Genomic DNA, 22,145 nt, shown 5'->3' with positions numbered 1-22,145 from the left:
TGACACGTCATGTCACCCAGTTAGTCTGGTGATAATGAAGGCATGGAGAAGGTAATTTTAAAAAACTTAAAAGCCAGCCGGGTGCAGTGGCCCACGCCTGTAATGCCAGGAGTTTGGGAGGCCGAGGCAGGTGGATCACAAGATCAGGAGTTCAAGACCAGCCTGGCCAAGATGGTGAAACCTCATCACTACTAAAAATACAAAAATTAGCCGGGTGTGGTGATGGGTGCCTGTAATCCCAGCTACTCAGGAGGCTGAGGAAGGAGAATTGCTTGAACCCAGGAGGCGGAGGTTGCAGTGAGCCGAGATCACGCCACTGCACTCTAGCATGGGCGACAGAGTGAGACTCCATCTTGCCTTTAGATAAATGGTAGCTTTGGACAGGTTCTACCTCCTTTGTTAGAAATATGGCCTTAAGCAAAATGTTCAATTTCTGAGAATCTCAGTTCCCTCATTTATATAACAGGGCTAATACATTCTGCATACTTTTTAGGGTTATCATTGTGATCAAATATTATATGCGAAGGCACATACTATATATAAGGGCAAGGAAATGCAGAGACAGATTTTTGTTTTGTTTTGTTTTGAGATAGGGTCTGGCTCTGTCACCCAGGCGGGAGTGCAGTGGCACGATCTCAGCTCACTGCAACCTCCACCTCCTGGGCTCAAGCCATCCTCCTGCCTCAGCCTCCCAAGCAGTTAGGACTACAGGCACACACCACTATACCCCAGCTAATTTTTGTATTTTTTGGAAAGATGGGGTTTTGCCATGTTGCCCAGGCTGGTCTCAAACTCCTGAGCACAAGCGATCTGCCCACCTCGGCCTCCCAAAGTGCTGAGATTACAGGTATGAGCCACCACACTTAACCAATAATTTTAAATATTAATTAGAAAGCAGGCCAGGTGTGGTGGCTCATCCTGTAATCCCAACGCTTTGGGAGGCTGAGGTGGGTGGATCACCTGAGGTCAGGAGTTCAAGACCAGCGTGACCAACATGGTGAAACCCTGTCTCTTAAAAATACAAAAATTAGCTGGGTGTTGTGGCATGTGCCTGTAGTCCCAGCTACTCGGGAGACTGAGACAGGAGAACTGCTTGAACCTGGGAGGTAGAGGTTGCAGTGGGCCAAGATCATGCCACTGCACTCCAGCCTGGGCGACTGAGTGAGAGTCTGTCAGAAAGAAAGAAAGCAAGCAAGAAAGCAAGCAAGCAAGCAAGCAAGCAAGAAAGGAAGAAAAAGAAAGAAAGAAAGAAAGAAAGAAAGAAAGAAAGAAAGAAAGAAAGAAAGAAAGAAAGAAAGAAAAAACAATGACAGTAGTAATAAATTATTTTATTCTCAAGTGGCTGAACTATTATATGTATATATATATATATGTGTGTGTGTGTGTGTGTGTGTGTGTGTATATATATATATATATATATATATTTTACCCTAGATTGAGCTGAGAGGTAGAACTAGAAAATACTTAAGTAAACTTGATCAAGATCATGTACTAGTAACTTCTCCTATGTCCTGATATCCTTCATGGTTTAGCCTCATCAAAATCATTTACTGAGAACATCTATGTGGTGAGAACGAGGTGAGGAAAGACAGGGAGAAGTCTGGGGGGAAGAGTGATGGGCTGCCTGGCAGAGTATTAGGTCAGAAATCCTGGCAGGTTTAACAGTAGCAGGTTACTTAATGACTGTAAAACTTTCTCAGAAGGTCACAACCTCCTGAAACTAAATCAGCAATAGCTCCACAACTGAAATTCTGATGGCAGAATGGAGTAAGAGAAAACAAATTATATGGTACAGGAAAAATTACTGACCCCAGGTTTGAGAGAAAAAGAAGAAATGGTCTGCCTCTAGTCATCTGACCTTTTCTCCACTATGAGATTTCTTCTTGTAGCATTGGAAGAAAGCCAAAAGAAAACCAAATACCATTGTTTTTTTGTTTTGTTTTGTTTTTTTAAGACAGGGTATCACTCTGTCACCCAGGTTGGGGTGCAGTAGTGTGATCTTGGCTCACTGCAGGCTTGACCTCTTGTGCTCAAGTGATCCTCTTGTCTCAGCTTCCCAAGTGGCTGGGACTATAGGCACCCACCACTGTGCCTGGTTAATTTTTAAGTTTTCAGTGGCGACGAGGCCTTGTTATGTTGCCAGGCTGGTCTCGAACACCTGGGACCAAGCAATCCTCCTGCTTTGGCCTCCCAAAGCGTTAGGATTACAGGCATGAGCCACTGTGTTTGACCCCAAACACCCTTGAACTATTTTAACACCTGGATCCTGACCAAAGATTGGCTACAGAGACCTTCAGGGATTCAAAGCAAGTTCCACTTAAATTAGCTGATTAACCAAAGGCTAAACATTGTGAGCACACACTGGACAAGACAAACAACGGCCCCAGTCGTGTGGAGGTTGCTGCAGTGTTCACTTCTGCTCTTCCTTGCCTTTGCTCATATATGGATTTTTCTTTCTTTTCTTGGACCACTATCCTATTTGCCTAAAAATCTTCCCAAAACCTTTCCCCTTACAAAAATCAGCCTTGTGGCTAAAACTTACTAAAAGAAAGGCAATACATTGTTTTTAATAGGAAATCTAATAAGTAAAACCAGAGTATTTCTGTATCTTAGCTTATCGTTAACTGTATCAGAGACACCCTGAATTACTGTTGACTGCCCCCTCCCAAATCTATTTCACTTTATCACCTATCATCAGCTATCTGAGGATGAAGAGACGAAAAGAAACTCTAGCCACAATTTTCATGTTTTGTTTTAAACTGTTAAAGAACCTCTCCACGAATCAGATGTTAGATTTGATTACTGTGATCTTCAAATTAACCTAAATAATTGAAGTCTAGAATGAGAACAGAAGTCAGAACTACTGATCTCAGTCAACTAATCAATTGACTTATAAGAAAAATACCTGGTTGAAAGATAATTTTTTATGGAATCACGTTTGTTTGTTTTGAGACGGAGTCTTGCTCTGTCGCCCAGGCTGGAGTACAGGGGTGCAATTTTGGCTCACTGCAGCCTCCGCCTCCCAGGTTCTCCTGCCTCAGCCTCCCGAGTAGCTGGGATTACAGGTGCGCACCACCACACCCAGCTAATTTTTTATATTTTCAGTAGAGATGGGGTTTCGCCATGTTGACCAGGCTGGTCTCGAACTCCTGACCTCAGGTGATCCACCTGCCTCAGCCTCCCAAAGTGCTGGGATTAGAGATGTAAGCCACCAAGCCCGGCTGGAATTAGGTTTTTAATCAGGATAACAATGTTGATTTTTTCTCTATTCCATTTTGTTCTAAGAAAGAATTTAATGTGACCAAGTGACTCAATACTGTGATTCAAAATATATATTTCTAGATGCCATAATCCAAAGGAATTGTTTATGCACAAGGAGAAACAGACATTATGGAAACCAAAAACCAAAAGGAAGTATGCAACAATCTGAAGGATCAATGGAAGGGCAAAAACAAACAAACAAAAAAACCCAGAAGCTGCAGCAGCAGACTGTTTAAGTTTGTTCCTTTTCCCCTGACTGCCAGCCTGCATCTATGCTTTCATTTTGGTTACTTTACATCCTAGGGTTCAAATGTGAACATGCTCCTTCTTCTCCCCAGCACCATCTTCCTGCAGGGGGCCATCATTTTTCAGACAGAATTACCTCCTAGAAGTTCATAATGTTATAAACTGAGAGGGAAAAAAAGGAAAACCTTTATTTTTAAAATATACAAGAAAATACAGAAACCAATTCATTTTCAGACTTACCAAATGCTGGTGTGCTAGAAATAGCAACTGGTTGCTGTTTCATGACAGGGGGAAGTGCAGAGGGTAGCTGATACCCTTGTAGCTTCAGTTTGATAAGTTTCATAGCTATGGAAAACTCCACTTGATCCATTCTTCCATCATTATTCATGTCAGCTAGTGCCCTGCAAACCAACAGCATGGCCTGAGAACAACTGTGACCATAAAAGAACCTTTCCAAAACCACCACTCCCACCAACACGAAAACAAAATAATTAGCACTCTTACCCCTAGAGAGAACAACAGAAAACATAACTGTTTACCAAGCTATGGGGAACAGCCTGTAAATACTGGCCAAGTTTTATATAAACATAAAATATCTTTCACTCTGCCACTTTACCAGGTAATTTTCAGCCTCAGCGTGAGGATTTGTACTTTAGACATCAAAAGGGGTTTCTTTCTGAAGTGATGAAAACATCTAAAATTAGCTAATAGTGACTGTCGCACAACTCTGTGAATAAACTAAAACCAATGAATTAGACACTTTAAACGAGTAGATTTTATTATGTGAATTCTTTCACAATAAAGCTATTATAAAAGAGAAAGATTTAGAAACAGAAAATGTGAATATTGCTAGAGATACTTAGATTGCATTCTTTGTAGAGCTCTACAAACCTCAATGTGGGAACACGACACAGTATGCTATGCTACCTACTTATGCTGTGCCAGGGTTACTCAACCATAATGCTACTAAACCTCTAAAGCTCTTGAAACTAACTTTTCTTTAGAATCGTGCCCCATATCACTCAACAATTTTGTAACTCAGCTTACAAAATCTGTTTGCTATTTGAAAATGGTACTCAAATACACATGGTCCAAGTGCAAACTGTAATGAGCTTTAATGTAAAGTACTTTCTCAAAGAAGAGTAAGCAAAAGGAATCGCTTCTCGGCCTTTTGGCTAAGATCAAGTAAGCAAAAGTTTGTCCTTGTAAGTGGAAACTACAATATATCATCAAAACTGTGCGTATTCATGACTTGACCTCTTCTGCATAAAAAAGCTTTATTCAGATTTTATTTCTTTTAATCCAGATATTAAAAGCATGAGGATGTTTTTTAAACCAATGTTCTGAAAAATGTATTTGAAAGATCTAAATAAGACAGTTCAATTAAAATACCATGATAGCAATCTTTTAGACTGAGCCATATCCGGACAGTGTTCACAAAAGAAAATTAAGTTACACAGAAAATAATTCTGCATAGAATAATTCTGCATGGAATTAAAGAAAGAAAACATGTAACACAATAAAAAGCATGGCATAAGACAAAGATCAAAAAATCTCTAAAAGTGATCAAGATTGTAAAAGTCAGCAAATCATTTTAGAAAATAAAAATGCAGGAAATAAAGCTCTGTCGTTGCAGAAACCTTCTTTTTGCCTCAGATAGGAGTTCCCCATTCTCCTCTAGTCATGGGCCCTTCAGCAAAGAATTCAGAATCTGAATTCTTCTCACTACTTGTAAATCTGAGCATCACTTTTCTATATTTCATGGCCATTTGGATTTGCACTTCTATGAACTGCTCATTCAAATCCTTTGCCAAATTTTCTATATATTGCATGTCTTTTTGTTGTTAGTTTATAAGAGCTCAAAGTATATCACAAATTAACTGTTTATCTGCTGACCGCTGAAGGATTTTTAAAAATTCATTATTTGTTGATTTATGTATATTTATGGCATAGAAATTCTAAATTTTCATATATAAAATACTTATCATATGATTAGAAGGTTGTTAGTCCTTGATTTTCTAACATCATATTATTTTATTTCATTTCAATCCTTAAACCAATAATTATGTGTAGGGGTGGGGGAGTTATTCCAGGGTCCAATCATATTTCTTCTGCATGGATTCCTAGCTTTCCCAGTAATATTTATTAATCAATTCCTCTTCTTCTCACTGAACTAATATACATTTTTATCATGTATCAAATGTTCATATGAAGTGAGAACTATTTCTGGACTATCTGTTCTGACTGAACAATTTCCAGGTCAATATTACAATGATTTGATCACACTGGCTCTCTGGTATATTGTGATCCGGGAAGGTCTGGGAAGGCTTTTTTTTCCCCCTTATTCATGGGTGTCTGTTTTCCTATGAACATTTAGATTATTTTATCTATTATACAAACAACCCTACTGGGATCCAAAAACTGCCTTAGAAGGGGATTTTTGAAGAATTGATTAAACCACAATTGCTTTTGCACCAATAGTTTACCCAACCCAAAGAGAATCTTTCCAGTTGTTCAAATATACTAATATTTCCTTTAACTTTTTTCATATAATACGCTTTTCTTGCTAAATGTATTCTGAAGAATTTTATCATTTTTGCCAGATTTTAGATGAAACATTCCCCCCATTTCCATTTTTAGATGCTTATTTCAAGCACAGAGAACATTTTTTATTTTAAAAAATTATTTAGGCTGTATTTAGCTATCCTACCAGACTCCTACAAGTCTTATTAATGTTTTAAAACTAAAATCTCTTGGGTGTACTAAGTATACAATCACATAACTAGAAAACAATGAGCATTATCTTTCTTTTCCAATATTTAGACCAATCTTTTTTATTGGTCTTACTGCCTCTAAGACATTACTGAATGCGTTCTTGCTCAGTTCTGAGTTTAAATGAAACAGCAGATTTACTAAACCTAATAGTTTAATAGAGTTCATCGTTTAGAATGACAGTTGGTAGTGATTTCTGGAAAGTAATGTAAACTAAAAACAAAATTTTGAGCCCCCCACCATCTGAATGGACCCCTCATCTCAGCCAAGGGCATTCCAAAGTTAACCCGAAAAACTAGTTCAAGCCAAGATGGGAAGAGGAAGTCAGACATGCCTCATTATACCCTCCTCCCTTTTGGAATTCAGGCCCAGCTAACCAGCATTAGCATCAACACAGGCCTTAAGACTGATAAAGAAGGCTCTTAAAGTCTGTTAAGAAATATTTACCATCTATTTTCTCTGAAGTCTACTACCCGGAGGCTTCACCCGCATGACAAAACTTTGTTCTCCAAAACCACTTATGATAACCCACACATTCCTTTCTATTGATTCCAGCTCTTTGGATAGTAACTCTTTCAATGAAATGCCAATTAAAAACTCTTGAATCCACATATGGCCCGGAAGCCTCTGCTTCCAGTTGTCCCATCGTTCCAGATCGAAATAATGTACATTTTACATATATTGATTGATGTCTTATGTCTCCCCAAAATGTATAAAACCACGTTATATACCAACCACCTTGGGCAAATGGTCTCAGGATCTCCTGAGGGCTGTCTCACAGGCCATTGGTGACTCATATTTGGCTTAGAATAAACCTTTTCAAATATTTTACAGAGTTTGACTCTTTTCATGGATAGTAGTCTCACACATTTAAGTAGTTTCCTTTCTACTTATTAGAAATGGTTACTGTATTTTTCATCGGGTACCTAATCTGTAATTACCAATCCGATCACAAGTTTTCTTCTTCCTTTTATCTGCTGAAATAATGACTAATGTTGACAGAATTTTTCGACTCTGAACCAATCTTGCGACTCTGGCATAAAGTTGGTCATGGTGTATTCTTTTCATACATTGTGAAATTCTATCTGCTAAGATTTTGATTTTTTTTTGCATCTATGTTCATAATTGAAACTGGTTTCTGGTTGCTTAATTTTTGTACTACCTTCCAGGTTTTATAAAGGAAATTAAGTAAATAAAATGAAATGGTGACCTTCCTTCTTTTGCTAAGTGGTTTTTTAAAAGATACGCAATTATTTAAAATGGTTTGGTGAAGAGTTCCCACGAATCAAAATCAATATCAACATGCATACTAAAACCAATCAATCAGTCAGGCAGGTGCCCACTCCCTATTCCCTACACCACTGCCCAATATGGTTTCTGGTGAGAAACAGGAATATCCAGTGTGGGATAATGAGTAGGTTAGGGGAGAAGACTTTAGGTAATGGCTTAATTAGACCCTAAAGGCGTCCTACAGAAGTGTTTCCAGCTGGGCGTGGTGGCTCCCGCCTGTAATCCCAGCACTTTGGGAGGCCGAGGCAGGCGGATCACGAGGTCAGGAGATCGAGACCATCCTGCCTAACACGGTGAAACCCCTGTCTCTACTAAAAATACAAAAAAAAAATCAGCCAGGCGCAGTGGCGGGCGTCTGTAGTCCCAGCTACTTAGGAGGCTGAGGCAGGAGAATGGTGTGAACCCGGGAGGCAGAGTTTGCAGTGAGCTGAGATCGCGCCACTGCACTCCAGCCTGGGCAATAGAGCCAGACTCCGTCTCAAAAAAAAAAAAAAAAAAAAAAAGAAGTGTTTCCATGGGTGAGGAGAAGAAACTTAATCATGAGGTTCTAGGGACTTGACTTTAAACCACATACCACAATCCCAACGTTTAGTTTAAAATGTCGTGATACTCAAAAAATGCTTTTCTCAATAAATATAACTGTGGGGAATCCCTGGTAATGAAAACTCTAAGAAATTTATGGAAATATGGTAGTTACGGCTGGGCTCAGTGGCTCATGCCTGTAATCCCAGCACTTTGGGAGGCTGAGGCAGGTGGATCACCTGAGGTCAGGAGGTCAAGACCAGTCTGACCAACAAGGTGAAACCTCTGTCACTACTAAAAACACAAAAATTGGCTGGGCATGCAGGAGCCTGTAGTCCCAGCTACTTGGGAGGCTGAGGCATGAGAATTGCTTGAACCCAGGAGATGGAGGTTGCAGTGACCTAAGATAGCACCTCCAGCCTGGGCGAGGGAACGAGACTCCATCTCAAACAAAAACAAAAACAAAAACAAAAAAACAGGCTGGGTGCGGTGGCTCATGCTTGTAATTCCAGCACTTTGGGAGGCTGAGGAGGGTGGATCATGAGGTAAGGAGTTCAAGACCAGCCTGGCCAAGATGGTGAAACCCCATCTCTACTAAAAATACAAAAAATTAGCTGGGCATGGCAGCACATGCCTGTAATCCCAGCTACTCAGGAGGCTGAGGCAGAGAATTGCTTAAACCTAGGAGATGGAGGTTGCAGTGAGCCGAGATCATGCCACTGCACTCCAGCCTGGGTGACAGAGCAAGACTCTATCTCAAAAAAAAAAAAAAAAAAGAACAAAGAGCATTTATAGCAGGTTACCTTAATGTAAGGAGGAAAGGAAGTAATTTAAATATGAATACATACACATTATATACATTATCTACCTGCTTTTTTCCAACAAAAATAAACAAATGAAGGATAACAGGAAACTAATACAAAGGGTGGAAACAAGGTAAAGGGATAGAAGAGGGAGTGACCTTGTCTGAGCACACCTTTTTGTTGAGTTTTGGCTTTTAGAACCTTTTTAATCTGTTATGTATTTAAATAATAAAATTAAGTCCATGAAGATGAGAAGCGATATCTAAATTAAATAAAAATGAAAATAAACCTAATCATATTATAAATAACGAACATATCCACATAAGTCGTGGAAAAAAAAGCCTAGTCCAAGTAACTTCACATAGTACTTTATATGTCCTCTGTTTAAAAACAAAAGGAACTACAAACTAATCTGGAAACCTAATGTGAAAGGAAAATAAAAACTCAGGACTCCAATTCACTATGCAAAAGGTAGAAAAGTAAGCTGAAAGCTGGGTCATGCAAGAAGCTGTCATTCCCTTTGTTCCTAAGCAGAGAGCTACAAATAAAAGGTCAAATACCTCTACAGGTGGCTACTTTATGTTCCATTTTATCTTATGTAAAGTGCCGACTTACTGAGCACTTTACCGATTTACTATTACCTAATTGACTATTCCCCTGCCTGCTCCTTGTCTCTAGCAACATATGGATTACCATATCCTCCCTCTTTGCCCTCCAGCCTACCTGTTCCCTTTAAATACTGAAGCCATCAAAATCATCATTGGAGAAAAGCACAGTTTCTGTGATTCTGTGCTTATTTCCTCCCGGCATGTCCTTAACTTTAGCAAAATAAACTCCTAAACTGATTGAGATCTCTTGTCTCAGATACTTTTTGGTTTACACTACTTACTAGGTTCGTTGTTTTGTTTGTTTGTTTGTTTGTTTGAGACAGGGTCTCACTCTGTTGCCCAGGCTGGAGTACAGTGGCACAATCACAGCTCAATGCAGGCTTGAATCCTCGGCTCAAGTGATCCTCCCACCCCATCCTCTGAGTAGCTGAGACTACAGGCATGTGCCACCACACCTGGATAATTTTTTTTTTAAAGTAGAGACGAGGTCTCACTATGTTGCCCAAGCAGGTCTCAAACTCCTGGGCTCAAGTGATCCTCCTGCCTCAGCCTCACAGAGTGCTGAGATTACAGGCATGAGCCACTGCACCGGGCCTAAATTTGTTGTTTGTAGTGGAGGTGAATGCAACAATTCTGAAACTACTTTGTGTGTGTTACAGGATGAAGGGATGAGGCCAGGCTCCTCTTGCCCCACCTCATTCCCTGCAGTGTTGGCACCTACAGATTCCTTTAGGAGCCCAGTTCATCCACAAAGGCTGGCCTCAGGCTGCTCATCTCTCACCTGCTGCCCCCTGGGCTGGAGGTGAGATCCAGCAGCAGTGCAGACTAATCCAGCTTTGTCAATCATTCATTCTCATTCATTCAAAAACCAATTATGGGGGGAGTGGGGGGCTGGGCATCTATCTGGAAATTGGGGTTACATCTATGAAAAAGACACAGTTCCTGCCACCACAGAGCTTATATTTTACTGCAAGCAGAACTAACAAGAGAACAAACCAGATTATTTTACATGGTGATAAGTGCTACCAAGGTAAAGGGAAAGAGGTGGGCAGAGGGGACCACTTTAGACTAGCTGGTCAGAGAATGCCACTTTGGGGAGGTGACATATGAACTGAAACCTGAAAGGCAATGAACCTGCGATGTGAGGAACTAGAGCAACTGAATTATAGGAAGAGGAAACACTAAGTACAATGACCCTGAGGCAAGGAGAAACCTGGCCCATTTAAAGAACAGGAAGAAGGCTGGGCAGGGTGGCTCAAGCCTGTAATCCCAGCACTTTAGGAGGCCGAGGAGGGCGGATCACAATGTCAGGAGATCCAGACCAGCCTGGCCAACATGGTGAAACGCTGCTACTAAAAATACAAAAATTAGCTGGGCATGGTGGCGCGCGCCTGTAGTCCCAGCTACTCGGGAGGCTGAGGCAGGAGAATTGCTTGAAGCTGGGAGGCAGAGGTTGCAGTGAGCCAAGATCGCACCACTGCACTCCTCAAAAGATTATTCCTGGCCAGGCGCAGTGGCTCATGCCTGTAATCCCAGCACTTTGAGAGGCCGAGGCAAGTGGATCAGCTGAGGTTAGGAGTTCGAGCCCAGCCTTGCCAACATGGTGAAACCCCGTCTCTACTAAAAATTCAAAAATTAGCCAGGTGTGGTAGTGTGCACCTGTAATCCCAGTTAGTCAAGGTGCTGATGCAGAAGAATCGCTTGGACCCAGGAGACAGAGGTTGCAGTGAGGCCAGATTGTGCCACTGCCCAGCTTGGGCGACAGAGTGAGACTTTGTCTCAAAAAAAAAAAAACAAAAAATTATTCCAGCTGCTGTTTGGAGACTAGAATCTAAAGGGGCAAGTGTGAAAGAGAGAAGCCAGTCCAGATGCTCGAACAGTGGGCCCAGGTGAGATGACAGGTTAGGATGGTAGCAGTAGGAAAGAAGTGGCCAGACTGGGGATAAAGTCTGTAAATGCAATCATGTTGATGGACTGGGTGTGCAGGGTGAAGAAAAGAGAGAAATCGAGCGTGGTGCCCAGGTGTTGGTTTGGGCAGCCAGGTAACTAAGACGTCATCTTAGTTCAACGCCATGAACTACTGAGATGGTAAAGACTCAGGAATGAGGGATGGAGAGGGGATCAAGAGTCCAGGATTTTTTTTTGTATGAGTTTAGCAAATTGATCTTGTTGGGGTTGAAGGCACTTCTGACACATACTCAGGAGTGTCTTAAGAAAGTACAAACTATTAATATATGGCTGTTTGCCCTGAACTACCCATTCTGAACCAGATCACAAAGTTGATCTAATCCTTGCCTTCATGTGTCTGGCTCCCTTCCTTCCTCTCAGGGCCCATTTCCAGGTAGTGCTTCCTCGCTCCCTCTTTTCTCTCCATTTCTGCTGGCCCTCCGTCTCAGATTCCAGAGCCCTCATCCAGCCTCTTTACCCCCATCTCTTTTTCCTTCCTGTACCTTCTGGCTCTTGTCTATTCCCACTGCTTTATTCTCCTCCCCTCCACATCACAGCAAGGTTGAAAAAATTCTAAGCACTTCAATTGCTAAAAGGATGTCTGCCAACCTCCTTCCAGCTCCTTATTAATAAGACAATTTCTAGGAAGATGTATCATCTTTGGCCACGGTTATAATTTGGCCATTACACACACTGACTTGACTCCATCCTCTGAGAATTAAGGTTTTCTTGTATTCTTAATTGGAAATCAGCTAGGAGAGACAAGGAGTCCCCAAAGCATTAACAGATTACAGTTGAAAGTTAACAAATTAGTTAACTGGAATATAGTTTCTAAATGGAAATAAAACATAATAAAGGTTTCTAACATATACTGCCCATCAGTTCGTGTCACTCAAATATTTGAAACAAAGTCCAGAACAAAGTTAAGTAAAGCTCAGAGAGTGAAACTAGTCACAGTTTCCAATTCTCAATCCAAACTTCTCTTCTTTGCTGGATGTGGTGGCTAATGCCTATAATCCCAGCACTTTGGGAGGCTGAGGTGAGCAGACTGCTTGAGTCTAGGAGTTCAAGACCAGCCTGGGCAACATGACAAACCCCATCTCTACATAAAATACAAAAATTAGCCAGGGGTGGTGGTGCATGCCTGTAGTCTCAGCTACTCAGGACGCTGAGGTGGGAGGATCGTTTGAGCCCAGAAGGTTGAGGATGCACTGAGCTATGATCATGCCACTGCACTCCAGTCTTGGTGACAGAGTAAGACCCTGTCTCAAAAACAAACAAAAAAGCAAAAAATTATCCTCTTCCCCAGATGACTGATACAAGGACTGCCTAAAACTTCAGAATCAAACCCATTCCTCTCTCTACCAAAAGGAGTAAGGACTTACCCTCGGACCCTACCAGAAAAATCACAGAAGAACATAAGAATAGTATGGGGGTTGGGGGGAGCTGCTTCTTTAGATCAGCTATTATTAGTTGCAATTTTAAAAACCTACGCTTGGCCGGCTGCAGTGGGTCATGCCTGTAATTCCAGCACTTTGGGAGGCCGAGGCAGGCAGATCACTTCAGGTCAGGAGTTCGAGACCAGGCTAGCCAATATGGTGAAACCCTGTCTCTACTAAAAATACAAAAATTAGGCGGGCATGATGGTGGACACCTGTAATCCCAGCTACTTGGGAGGCTGAGGCAGGAGAATCACTTGAACCTGGGGGGCAGAGGTTGCAGTGAGCTAAGATCGTGACATTGCACTCCAGCCTGGGCAACAGAGCAAGACTCCATCTCAAAACATAAACACAAATAAACAAACAAACAAAAAAACCTAGGCTTTAAGAGATCAAGTACCGCCCAGGGTTACTATGTGAATAAGTATCAATCAGCTCGGTTGAAAGACAGATCTTGCTAAACTCCTAATTTCCACTGCATTATTCCATCATCTGGGCAGGATATCAGTGGTTCATGAAATTTCCAATGACTTTTCAAAGACATTTCTTTTGGGAAAAGAGAGTTACAGACATTTTTTGATAGTAAAATATGCCATCACAAACTTATTTAGCAAAATGTAAGAAAAAAATTAAAGATTAATTGATTCAATCTAAGATTGCCAAATTACCCATCTTTAATTAATAAAAATGGTCACTGTAAAAACCTGACTTTGGGCCACTCAGGTAAAAACAGTTTAGAAAGTTAAGACAACTATTTTTATTTTTTAGAGACAGGGTCTTGCTCTATCACCCAGGCTAGAAGGCACAATCATAGCTGACTGCAGCCTCGAACCCCAGGGCTTAAGCAATCCTCCCACTTCAGCCTCCCTAGCAGCTAAGACTACAGGCATGCACCACAATGCCCGGCTAATTAAAAAAAAATTTTTTTTGGCTGGGAGCAGTGGCTCACACGTGCAATCCCAGCACTTTGGGAGGTCAAGGCGGGCGGATCACAAGGTCAGGAGTTTGAGACCAGCATGACCAACATGGAGAAATCCCGTCTCTACTAAAAATACCAAAATTAGCCAGGCGTGGTAGTGTACGCCTGTAATCCCAGCTACTCAGGAGGCTGAGGCAGGAGAATCGCTTGAAGCTGGGAGGCAAATGTTGCAGTGAGCTGAGATCATGCCATTGCAATCCAGCCTGGACAACAAGGGCAAAACTCCGTCTCAAAAAAAAAAAATTTTTTTTTCTTTTTTAAAGATGAGGGCTCGTTACATTGCCCAAGTTGGTCTCAAACTGCTGGGCTCAAGCAATGCTCCCACCTTGGCCTCCCAAAGCACTGAAATTACAGACGTGGGCCACCACACCCAGCCAAATGTCACTTTTTTCAATTAAGACAGTTGTCTTTGCCAGGCATGGTGGCCACACCTATAACTCCAGCACTTCGGGAGGCAAAGGCAGGAACATGGCCTGAGTCCAGGAGTTCGAGACCAGCATGGACAACATAGCAAGATCCCACCTCTACAAAAAACGGAAGAAAAAAATGAAATTCATTAGAGTGTATTTTATTTTTCTCCACCACACTTACCACCATGTGACAATTTTTGTGTTGTTATTGTCTTCCTCCACTAGACTGTTGTTTCAATAAAAGAATGGATTCTCTCTATTTTGTTCGTTGCTATATCCCCAGCACCTATTAACAGTCCCTGGCCCACAGCAGATATCTGATAAATAATTTTTCAATGTTGAAAGAATAAATGAACTTTCAAAAACTGGGAATATAACATAAAAGCATAATCCAGTGGAGGAAGTTAAGTCTGGGGAAGAAGGTTCCAGTGAGAGGTCCTGACGGTGTGAGACATGATCATGTATGAACTGTGAAGCAGAAGCAGCTTGTTACAATTCACAAAGGTGCCACAGGTCTCTTGCGTTTAAACTTTCACATTTAACTGACAGAACAGTGCTTCTGTGCTCATTCTTGGAGCTGTTTCTTCATCTGAGCCTTTTACTTTACTTAAACTGTAATTCCAAAACCTCTTGGTTATCTGATTTTTTAGCTCTAATAGATAAGAAGTTAGAATTAGAATGGCTTCAGAGGAGCAAGCACACTAGTTTAAAGACAGTCTGGCGGCCAATATGCTGACAACCAGGAAAAAGAAAATAAAGCAGATACCCAAAAAAAGCACAGGGATCTGGTATCATTTCGTTTCAATTCAAATATATCCAAATACACACACACACACACACACACACACACACACATATCCTGTGAAAGTTTTGCTATTTCAGGACAGAGTTACTAATTTTCATAATGATGACATTTCATCAAGAAAAGCTTAGACTGTGTTCTGTAGACTGTGCTTAAAAGAAACACAAAGCTCTATCAACCTTTATTAATTTCCATAAGATTATAAATTTAAAAGTTTGGTCATTTAAGAGGACAAAGTAGTTGGCTGAAAAATTTAGTTATGTAGAATACCCAGTCCCTGGAGATGATACCTTTTTGGGTTTTATTTTGAGGGCCTATTATGTGACAGGAGCCACAATAAGTCCTTGGTTTTTCTGGAATCCTCTCAACAACTCTCACAAAACTATAACCATTCCTAATTTTCTAGATTAGAAAACTGAGGTCAAAGAGGGTAACTGTATCTCCAAATCAGAGACACTGAAAATGGTATATCTGGGATTCAAACTCAGGTGTACGACTACAAATCACAGGCTCTTTTTTTTTTTTTTTGAGACGGAGTCTCACTTTGTCACCCAGGCTGGAGTGCAGTGGCATGATCTCGGCTTACTGCAAGCTCCGCCTCCCAGGTTCACGCCATTCTCCTGCCTCAGCCTCCCGAGTAGCTGGGACTACAGGCACCCACCACCACGCCCGGCTGATTTTTTGTATTTTTAGTAGAGACGGGGTTTCACCGTGTTAGCCAGGATGGTCTCGATCTCCTGACCTCGTGATCCACCCGCCTCGGCCTCCCAAAGTGCTGGGATTACAGGCGTGAGCCACCGCGCCCGGCCTACATGCTCTTTCTTCATAACGAGCTGCCTTCATATCACTAATTAACTCAGGGAAGTGAAGTATTAAGCACCCTTGGTGAAAAAATGAGACATCTTAGAGGACAACAGAATTCAGCATGGCTCTCCAAAGCCACGAGCCTAGAATCCAAAACTGTATTTGCCACCCTTTTTATTATACTCTCTATTTCCTGTGGCTTAAAAGATTGAATGCCTATTTGTGATAGTCAAAGAATTCAATATTATCTATTAATATTATGGATTCACCATGCACTAACTCTCAAATATTTTCTTTACCTTTTATTCTCAGTCAATGAAAGATAAAAAATCATTCCATTATAAAGCAAGAAATGTGGGACATTCAAATAAATATGGGTGATATGGATGAAGCCAAAACTAATTGGTGAAGGAACACCAAAATTTAGATGTCTCCATGGAAATTCAACTTTTTGACAGTGTTGTCATTCAAATGTCACCACTTTTTTTGTTGTTGTTTTAGTTCCATATGAGAACGACACTTTTCAGACAACTCTCTGGTAAGAAGTAACACGATATTTCAGGTTAGAGATACATGTTCTCCTTTTATAACATAAGAAATCATATTACCAAATAGAACTGTACGATATTTTATCTTGCCTTATGCTTATGTAAAATTCCAACTTACCATATCTGTGCTAAAACAGGTTGAGGTAACCCAGATTGAAAAAAAAAGTTTCTAGCTTGATCACCTGTAAATTAAACGGAAAAAGTTTCAGGAAAAAAAAAAAAAAAACCAACAGCTGACAGAAATCCTCTAATAGCAAAATTACAAAATTAAAAAAGAGGCTGGTAATACTCTAAACACTGAGTTGAGTGCATTGTAAAAGTCCAAGGATAAGCCCACAGGCAACAGTAAAAGAATCCATCAGCACTGACTTTAGAATTTAAAAAATCATCTCAAAAAGGGCCTACCATTTCCTGGCATAGATTTTCCACTTTAATTAATCTGCTATTAACTAAGATATGAACAGCTACCCATTGTGCAAAAGCACATTTATAGGAATCCTTAGGAAACTGATGACCCATACTTTCACTTTATAAAAAAAGTTCTTTGCCACTTCCAATACCTATACCCCAAATTCTGGGTACTTCTGAAATATTTACGGAGAATAAATAACAATGATTAAGAACCACACCTGAGGTCAGGAGTTCAAGACCAGCCTGGCCAACATGGTGAAGCCCCATCTCTACTAAAAATATAAAAAATAAGCTGGGCGTGGTAGTGGGCGCCTGTAATCTCAGCTACTTGGGAGGCTGAGGCAGGAGAATCATTTGAAACTGGGAGGGGAGGTTGCAGTGAGCCGAGATCATGCCATTGTACTCCAGCCTGGGCAACAAGAGCGAAATTCTGCCTCAAAAAAAAAAAAAAATTAGCTGGGCATGGTAGCAGAACAATTCCCCAGGAAATAAAGACTCCATTTTTTTCTAAAGTGAATTCCTGAAAAATAATCAAACAGGAAAATTAGTTTATTTTTGAGATTGAGTCTCACTCTGTTACCCAGGCTTGGAGTGCAGTGGCGTGATCTCGGCTCACTGCAACCTCTGCCTCTAGGGTTCAAACAATTCTCCTGCCTCAGCCTCCAAGTAGCTGGGATTACAGGTGCCCACCACCACACCCAGCTAATTTTTTATTTTTAGTAGAGACGGGGTTTCACCATGTTGGCCAGGCTGGTTTGGAACTCCTGACCTCAAGGGATCTGCCCACCTCGGCCTCCCAAAGTGCTGGGATTACAGGTGTGAACCACTGGTCCTTTGATCTTAACCAATTCCCATAAATTATATGCACAAAACAAGTGGTTTGACGTGAAGTAAAAATTGCAAACAAGGTATGATTCCATTATGTGTAAAAAAATTGTAAAAGGACAGGCACAAGGTTAGGGCAAAACAGGTAAATGTCTCTCCTTGGTCATATTTGCCCATCTTGGCTTTGCATGATAGAGTTTCCACAGACATCTGCACTACTGATAAGTAAAAATGAAAAAATGCTGACTCTGATTACCAGTAATGAATCCAGATATTGGCTTTAAACTATGGAACTGCTGATCATGCTTCGCTCTTTCCTCTACAGTTATGGCCCAGATATCCAGGCTGCCTAAAATTCAAAGAAAAGACAAACAAATTATTCAGTGAGAAAAGGAAAACAAAATGCTCTCACACACTATTTCCACAGCACTTCAAGATTCTGTCAATGTATTATAAAGACTTGATAAATTCACATCTTCTTGTCCTTGGAAGTTATGCATATAAAGTTAGAAAATTAAGTGTAAAACAGGACACAAAATGTAAAAAACAGAAAGAGAGAGAATGGGAGGGAAAGAAGAGGCACACATTCCTTTTTTAGAAACTTGTTTTATAATCCCATAGTTAGCATGATTATAGTAAATTAGTAATTTACTTACATAAACCCAAGCAACAGACTAAATTAACTTAAACCTAAAACTGTACTCTCAAGTGCCTTAAATGCCACAGGTAAAAGTTATGAAAGAAGAAGCTGAGTGATAAATATCCATGAAAATCTTTTGGGGGTGATTAAAATATTAATAGATTGTGGTGATGGTTGCACAACTCTATATAATTTGCTAAAAATTATTATACAGCTAAAGCTAGTAAGTTTTATGGAATATAAATTATATTTCACTAAAGCTGTTTTTAAAAATGGGTATCTCAGTATGCAGGAAGCAGACTTAAAAAAAAGAAGGGCAGGGGATGTCCTGATATGAAACAACAGCCAAAGAGGATGGGTTTTAGGTTTTCCTTCAGTTTCAGCTCTCAGGCTGACTAGATGTCCACTTACGACTGAGATCTTGCGGACTTTAGTCCTAGGTCTCCTCAAATTGACTAAAATAATTCTAGATTACATACATGAAAGCTTTCAAAAGCTCGGACACCTTCCACAAAACTGGGAATACACAATACGTATGTTTCACACAAAATGTGAATGTGCCCAGCACACCAGCAAAAACATCTAAACATTGCATCTCTCCTCTCTACCGGGTCTGGTATGACGCTGACAGATAAAGTAAAAATCCATTCAGTCACTGGAAAAATATTTACTGTGGGGATGAACGGGTGTCCAAGACAGAGATGACCCCTTCCCTCACAGGCCTTACAGTTCTGCAACTTCTAGAAGAAATTTTCACTGCCCTGTCAGAATTCATCCCTGTAATTATAAACAAAAACCAAAAATTGTACAGTAATTAAGAAGGGGGACAAAAATAAAATAGAATAAGTAGTAATTTTGAAAAGTTTACAGATCTGTGTACCAGAATCCCACGGAGACGTTTACTCTCTTCATGACAAGATTAGACAGTTTCCAAGAGTAATCCGTTAATATGAATTTTTAATAAGTATTTTTTAATAAGTATTTTTGTTAAAAAGTAACTTGGGTGTAAGCCAGAACAATTAAAAATTACCTAATAACATTAGGAAAAATTACCCAAAAAACACATTTTATGCAGACTGATATGTTTCAAACTTAGTTTAGTTTAACTAAAGTAAAACAAAACAAAAATGTCATGCTTCAAATACAGGCTTTGAAAAAGTGTAAATGACCCCATCACTTCAACAAATAACTTGCTGGTAAAAAAACAGAGGAGTGGGGGAAAATTCACTAAGAGACTTGGGAAACACATGTTTAATTGCAATGTCTGTATCTTATTTGGATCCCAATTTAAACAAACAAACCATAACAAGAAATGTCTAAAGACTATCAGGGAAATGTCCAAAGACTATAAGGTACACACTAGATATAGCAAATATTTTATAGGTACGATAATATGGTATTGTTTATTTATTTAGAGATGGAGTCTTGCTCTGTTGCCCAGGCTGGAGTGCAATGGTGTGACCTCGGCTCACTGCAACCTCCGCCTCCCGGGTTCATGTCATTCTCCTGCCTCAGCCTCCCGAGTAGCTGGGACTACAGGCGCCCGCCACCACGCCCGGCTAATTTTTGTATTTTTCATAGAGACAGGGTTTCACTATGTTGGCCAGGCTGGTCTTGAACTCCAGACCTCAGGTAATCCACCAGCCTTGGCCTCCCAAAGTGCTGGGATTACAGGTGTGGGCCATCACGCCTGGCCCAGTATTGTAAATTTTTATAGATGTGATAATAGTATTGAAGTTATGTCTTCAAACGTTTTCTTATCTTTTAGGTACACATACTAAAATATTTATAGATGAAATGATATGATGCCTGGGAGTTGCTCCAAAAGAATCCAGATGAAACAATATTGGGCATGAGTTGATAATTAATGAAACTATATGATGGAATACATGAATGTTGATTATATTATTTCCTCTACTTTTTAATTTTAAATTTGCCATAATATCAAGTTTTTAAAATGTGGTCCCAAAGTACATTAAAAAGAGAAATTTCTGAAAACTTACCACCATAAGGTGTTGGAAACTGAGCCATGGTTCTGTTACTTTTACCTTGCTAATCGACGCCTGTAAGTGAAATGCAACATTTAAGTTTATGAAAACTTAATTCCTGTATAATCATAAACACACCAACATGCTGTCTTTAATGGTCAGAGGACTAATACTAGAGCCAGAGCATAGCTCTACAATTAAGGAATTCATTCATTCATGTGTTACTTTTTAAATATACAGTTGTCCCTCATTATCTCAGGAAGACTGCTTCCAAGACCTTCCATGGATTAAAAAAAATCTGTGGATCCTCAACTCCCTGATATAAAATGGCACAGTATTTGCATATAACCTAAGCACATCCTCTTGCATACTTTAAATAATCTCTAGATTACTTACAATATCTAATACAATGTAAATGCTATGTAAACAACTGTTATTCTGTATGCTTAAAAGTCTGTATATGTTTAGCACAGACATAATTTTTTTCCCTCAAATGTTTTCAATCTCTGGTAGGCTGAATCTATGGACTCTGTGAAACCCATGGATACGGAGGGCTGACTGTACCTTTTTCTTAACCATCTATAAATACCAGTCCATCTACTTGATGGTTATAATCAAAGCTTCTTTTCATTGAGCACTTAGTACATGCTACACATTATACTAGGTAATTTATAGGTCTTATCTCTTCTACTCATCATCACAGCCCTGTGAGACAGGTTACCATTACCACCATCCCCCTATTATGGATCAGGAAAATGAAAATCAGAGAGGGTACGTGATTAGCGTGATACCATTCGTTTGGTGACCACAGGCTGTGGAGTTAGCTATCCTGCTAACTCCATATCCTGTAAACAATGCATATGACACTAACATCTGTCCAGAGTACCAAACACAAATCTAATGCTCCAAAAATCTCCATCAGGCATTATTTATTCATGAACAGCTAATGTGAAAAAAAGCCGGTCCTCTTCTCTAACTAAAAACAAAAATCCAGATTTAGGGCCGGGTGCAGTGGCTCACGCCTGTAATCCCAGAACTTTGGGAGGCCGAGGCGGGCGGATCACGAGGTCAGGAGATTGAGACCATCCTAGCTAACACGGAAAAACCCCGTCTGTACTGGAAATACACACACACAAAAAAATTAGCTGGGCATGGTGGCGGGTGCCTGTAGTCCCAGCTACTCGGGAGGCTGAGGCAGGAGAATGGCGTGAAACCAGGAGATGGAGCTTGCAGTGAGCCGAGATTGCACCCCTGTACTCCAGCCTGGGTGACCAAGCAAGACTCCGTCTCAAAAAAATCCAGATTTAGTGAATATTTTTCCTTACGTTTAATTTAACAGGGTAAACGCACAGTTAAAAATGAGTATTGGCTGGGAGCAGTGGCTCACACCTGTAAGCCCAGCATTTTGTGAGGCTGAGTTGGGCAGATCACTTGAGTCCAAGAGTTCGAGATCAGCCTGGGCAACATGGCAAAACCCTGTTTCTAGTAAAAATACAAAAATTAGCCAGGTGTGGTTGCATAAACCTGTAGTCCCAGCTACTCAGGAGGCTGAGGTGGCAGAATAACCTGAGCTCGGGAGGTCAAGGCTACAGTGAGCTGAGATGGTGTCACTGTACTCCAGCCTGAGCAACTGGAGAGAGACCCTGTCTCAAAAATAAAAATTTAAAAAAAAGAATAAATGAGTACTAAATACTCACAGATTTAAAATCTTAAATTTAGATTTTAAAAAATGAGTCTCTTGCCCTAATACATCTCAATTTCATCTTCCAATTTGTCCACAAAAGTTTTTTCCAACTATCACATTTTTAAATTTCCAAAAGCACTTTCTTGTTCTCTGTTCTTCTGTTTCT

General features: G+C 40.4%; 1 protein-coding gene across 9 annotated transcripts in view; it reads right to left on the bottom strand.

The window, feature by feature from the left end:
* Positions 1-22,145, bottom strand: part of ITSN1 (intersectin 1) — a 255,616-nt gene that overhangs the window by 157,694 nt on the left and 75,777 nt on the right. For all 9 annotated transcript variants that reach the window (XM_030806019.1, XM_030806021.1, XM_030806022.1 and 6 more), the window contains exons 2-5: positions 20,311-20,370; positions 17,924-18,016; positions 16,550-16,613; positions 3,748-3,908 (exon numbers count right to left, since the gene is read on the bottom strand). In XM_030806019.1, coding sequence (XP_030661879.1) covers positions 3,748-3,908; positions 16,550-16,613; positions 17,924-18,016; positions 20,311-20,338 — 346 coding nt within the window. In that variant the 5' untranslated portion in view covers positions 20,339-20,370. The remainder of the gene's footprint in view (positions 1-3,747; positions 3,909-16,549; positions 16,614-17,923; positions 18,017-20,310; positions 20,371-22,145) is intronic.

Source organism: Nomascus leucogenys, chromosome 25 (assembly GCF_006542625.1).
Source record: "Nomascus leucogenys isolate Asia chromosome 25, Asia_NLE_v1, whole genome shotgun sequence".
NCBI classification, from domain to species: domain Eukaryota; kingdom Metazoa; phylum Chordata; class Mammalia; order Primates; family Hylobatidae; genus Nomascus; species Nomascus leucogenys.
This window is presented reverse-complemented; position numbering and strand designations above follow the sequence as displayed.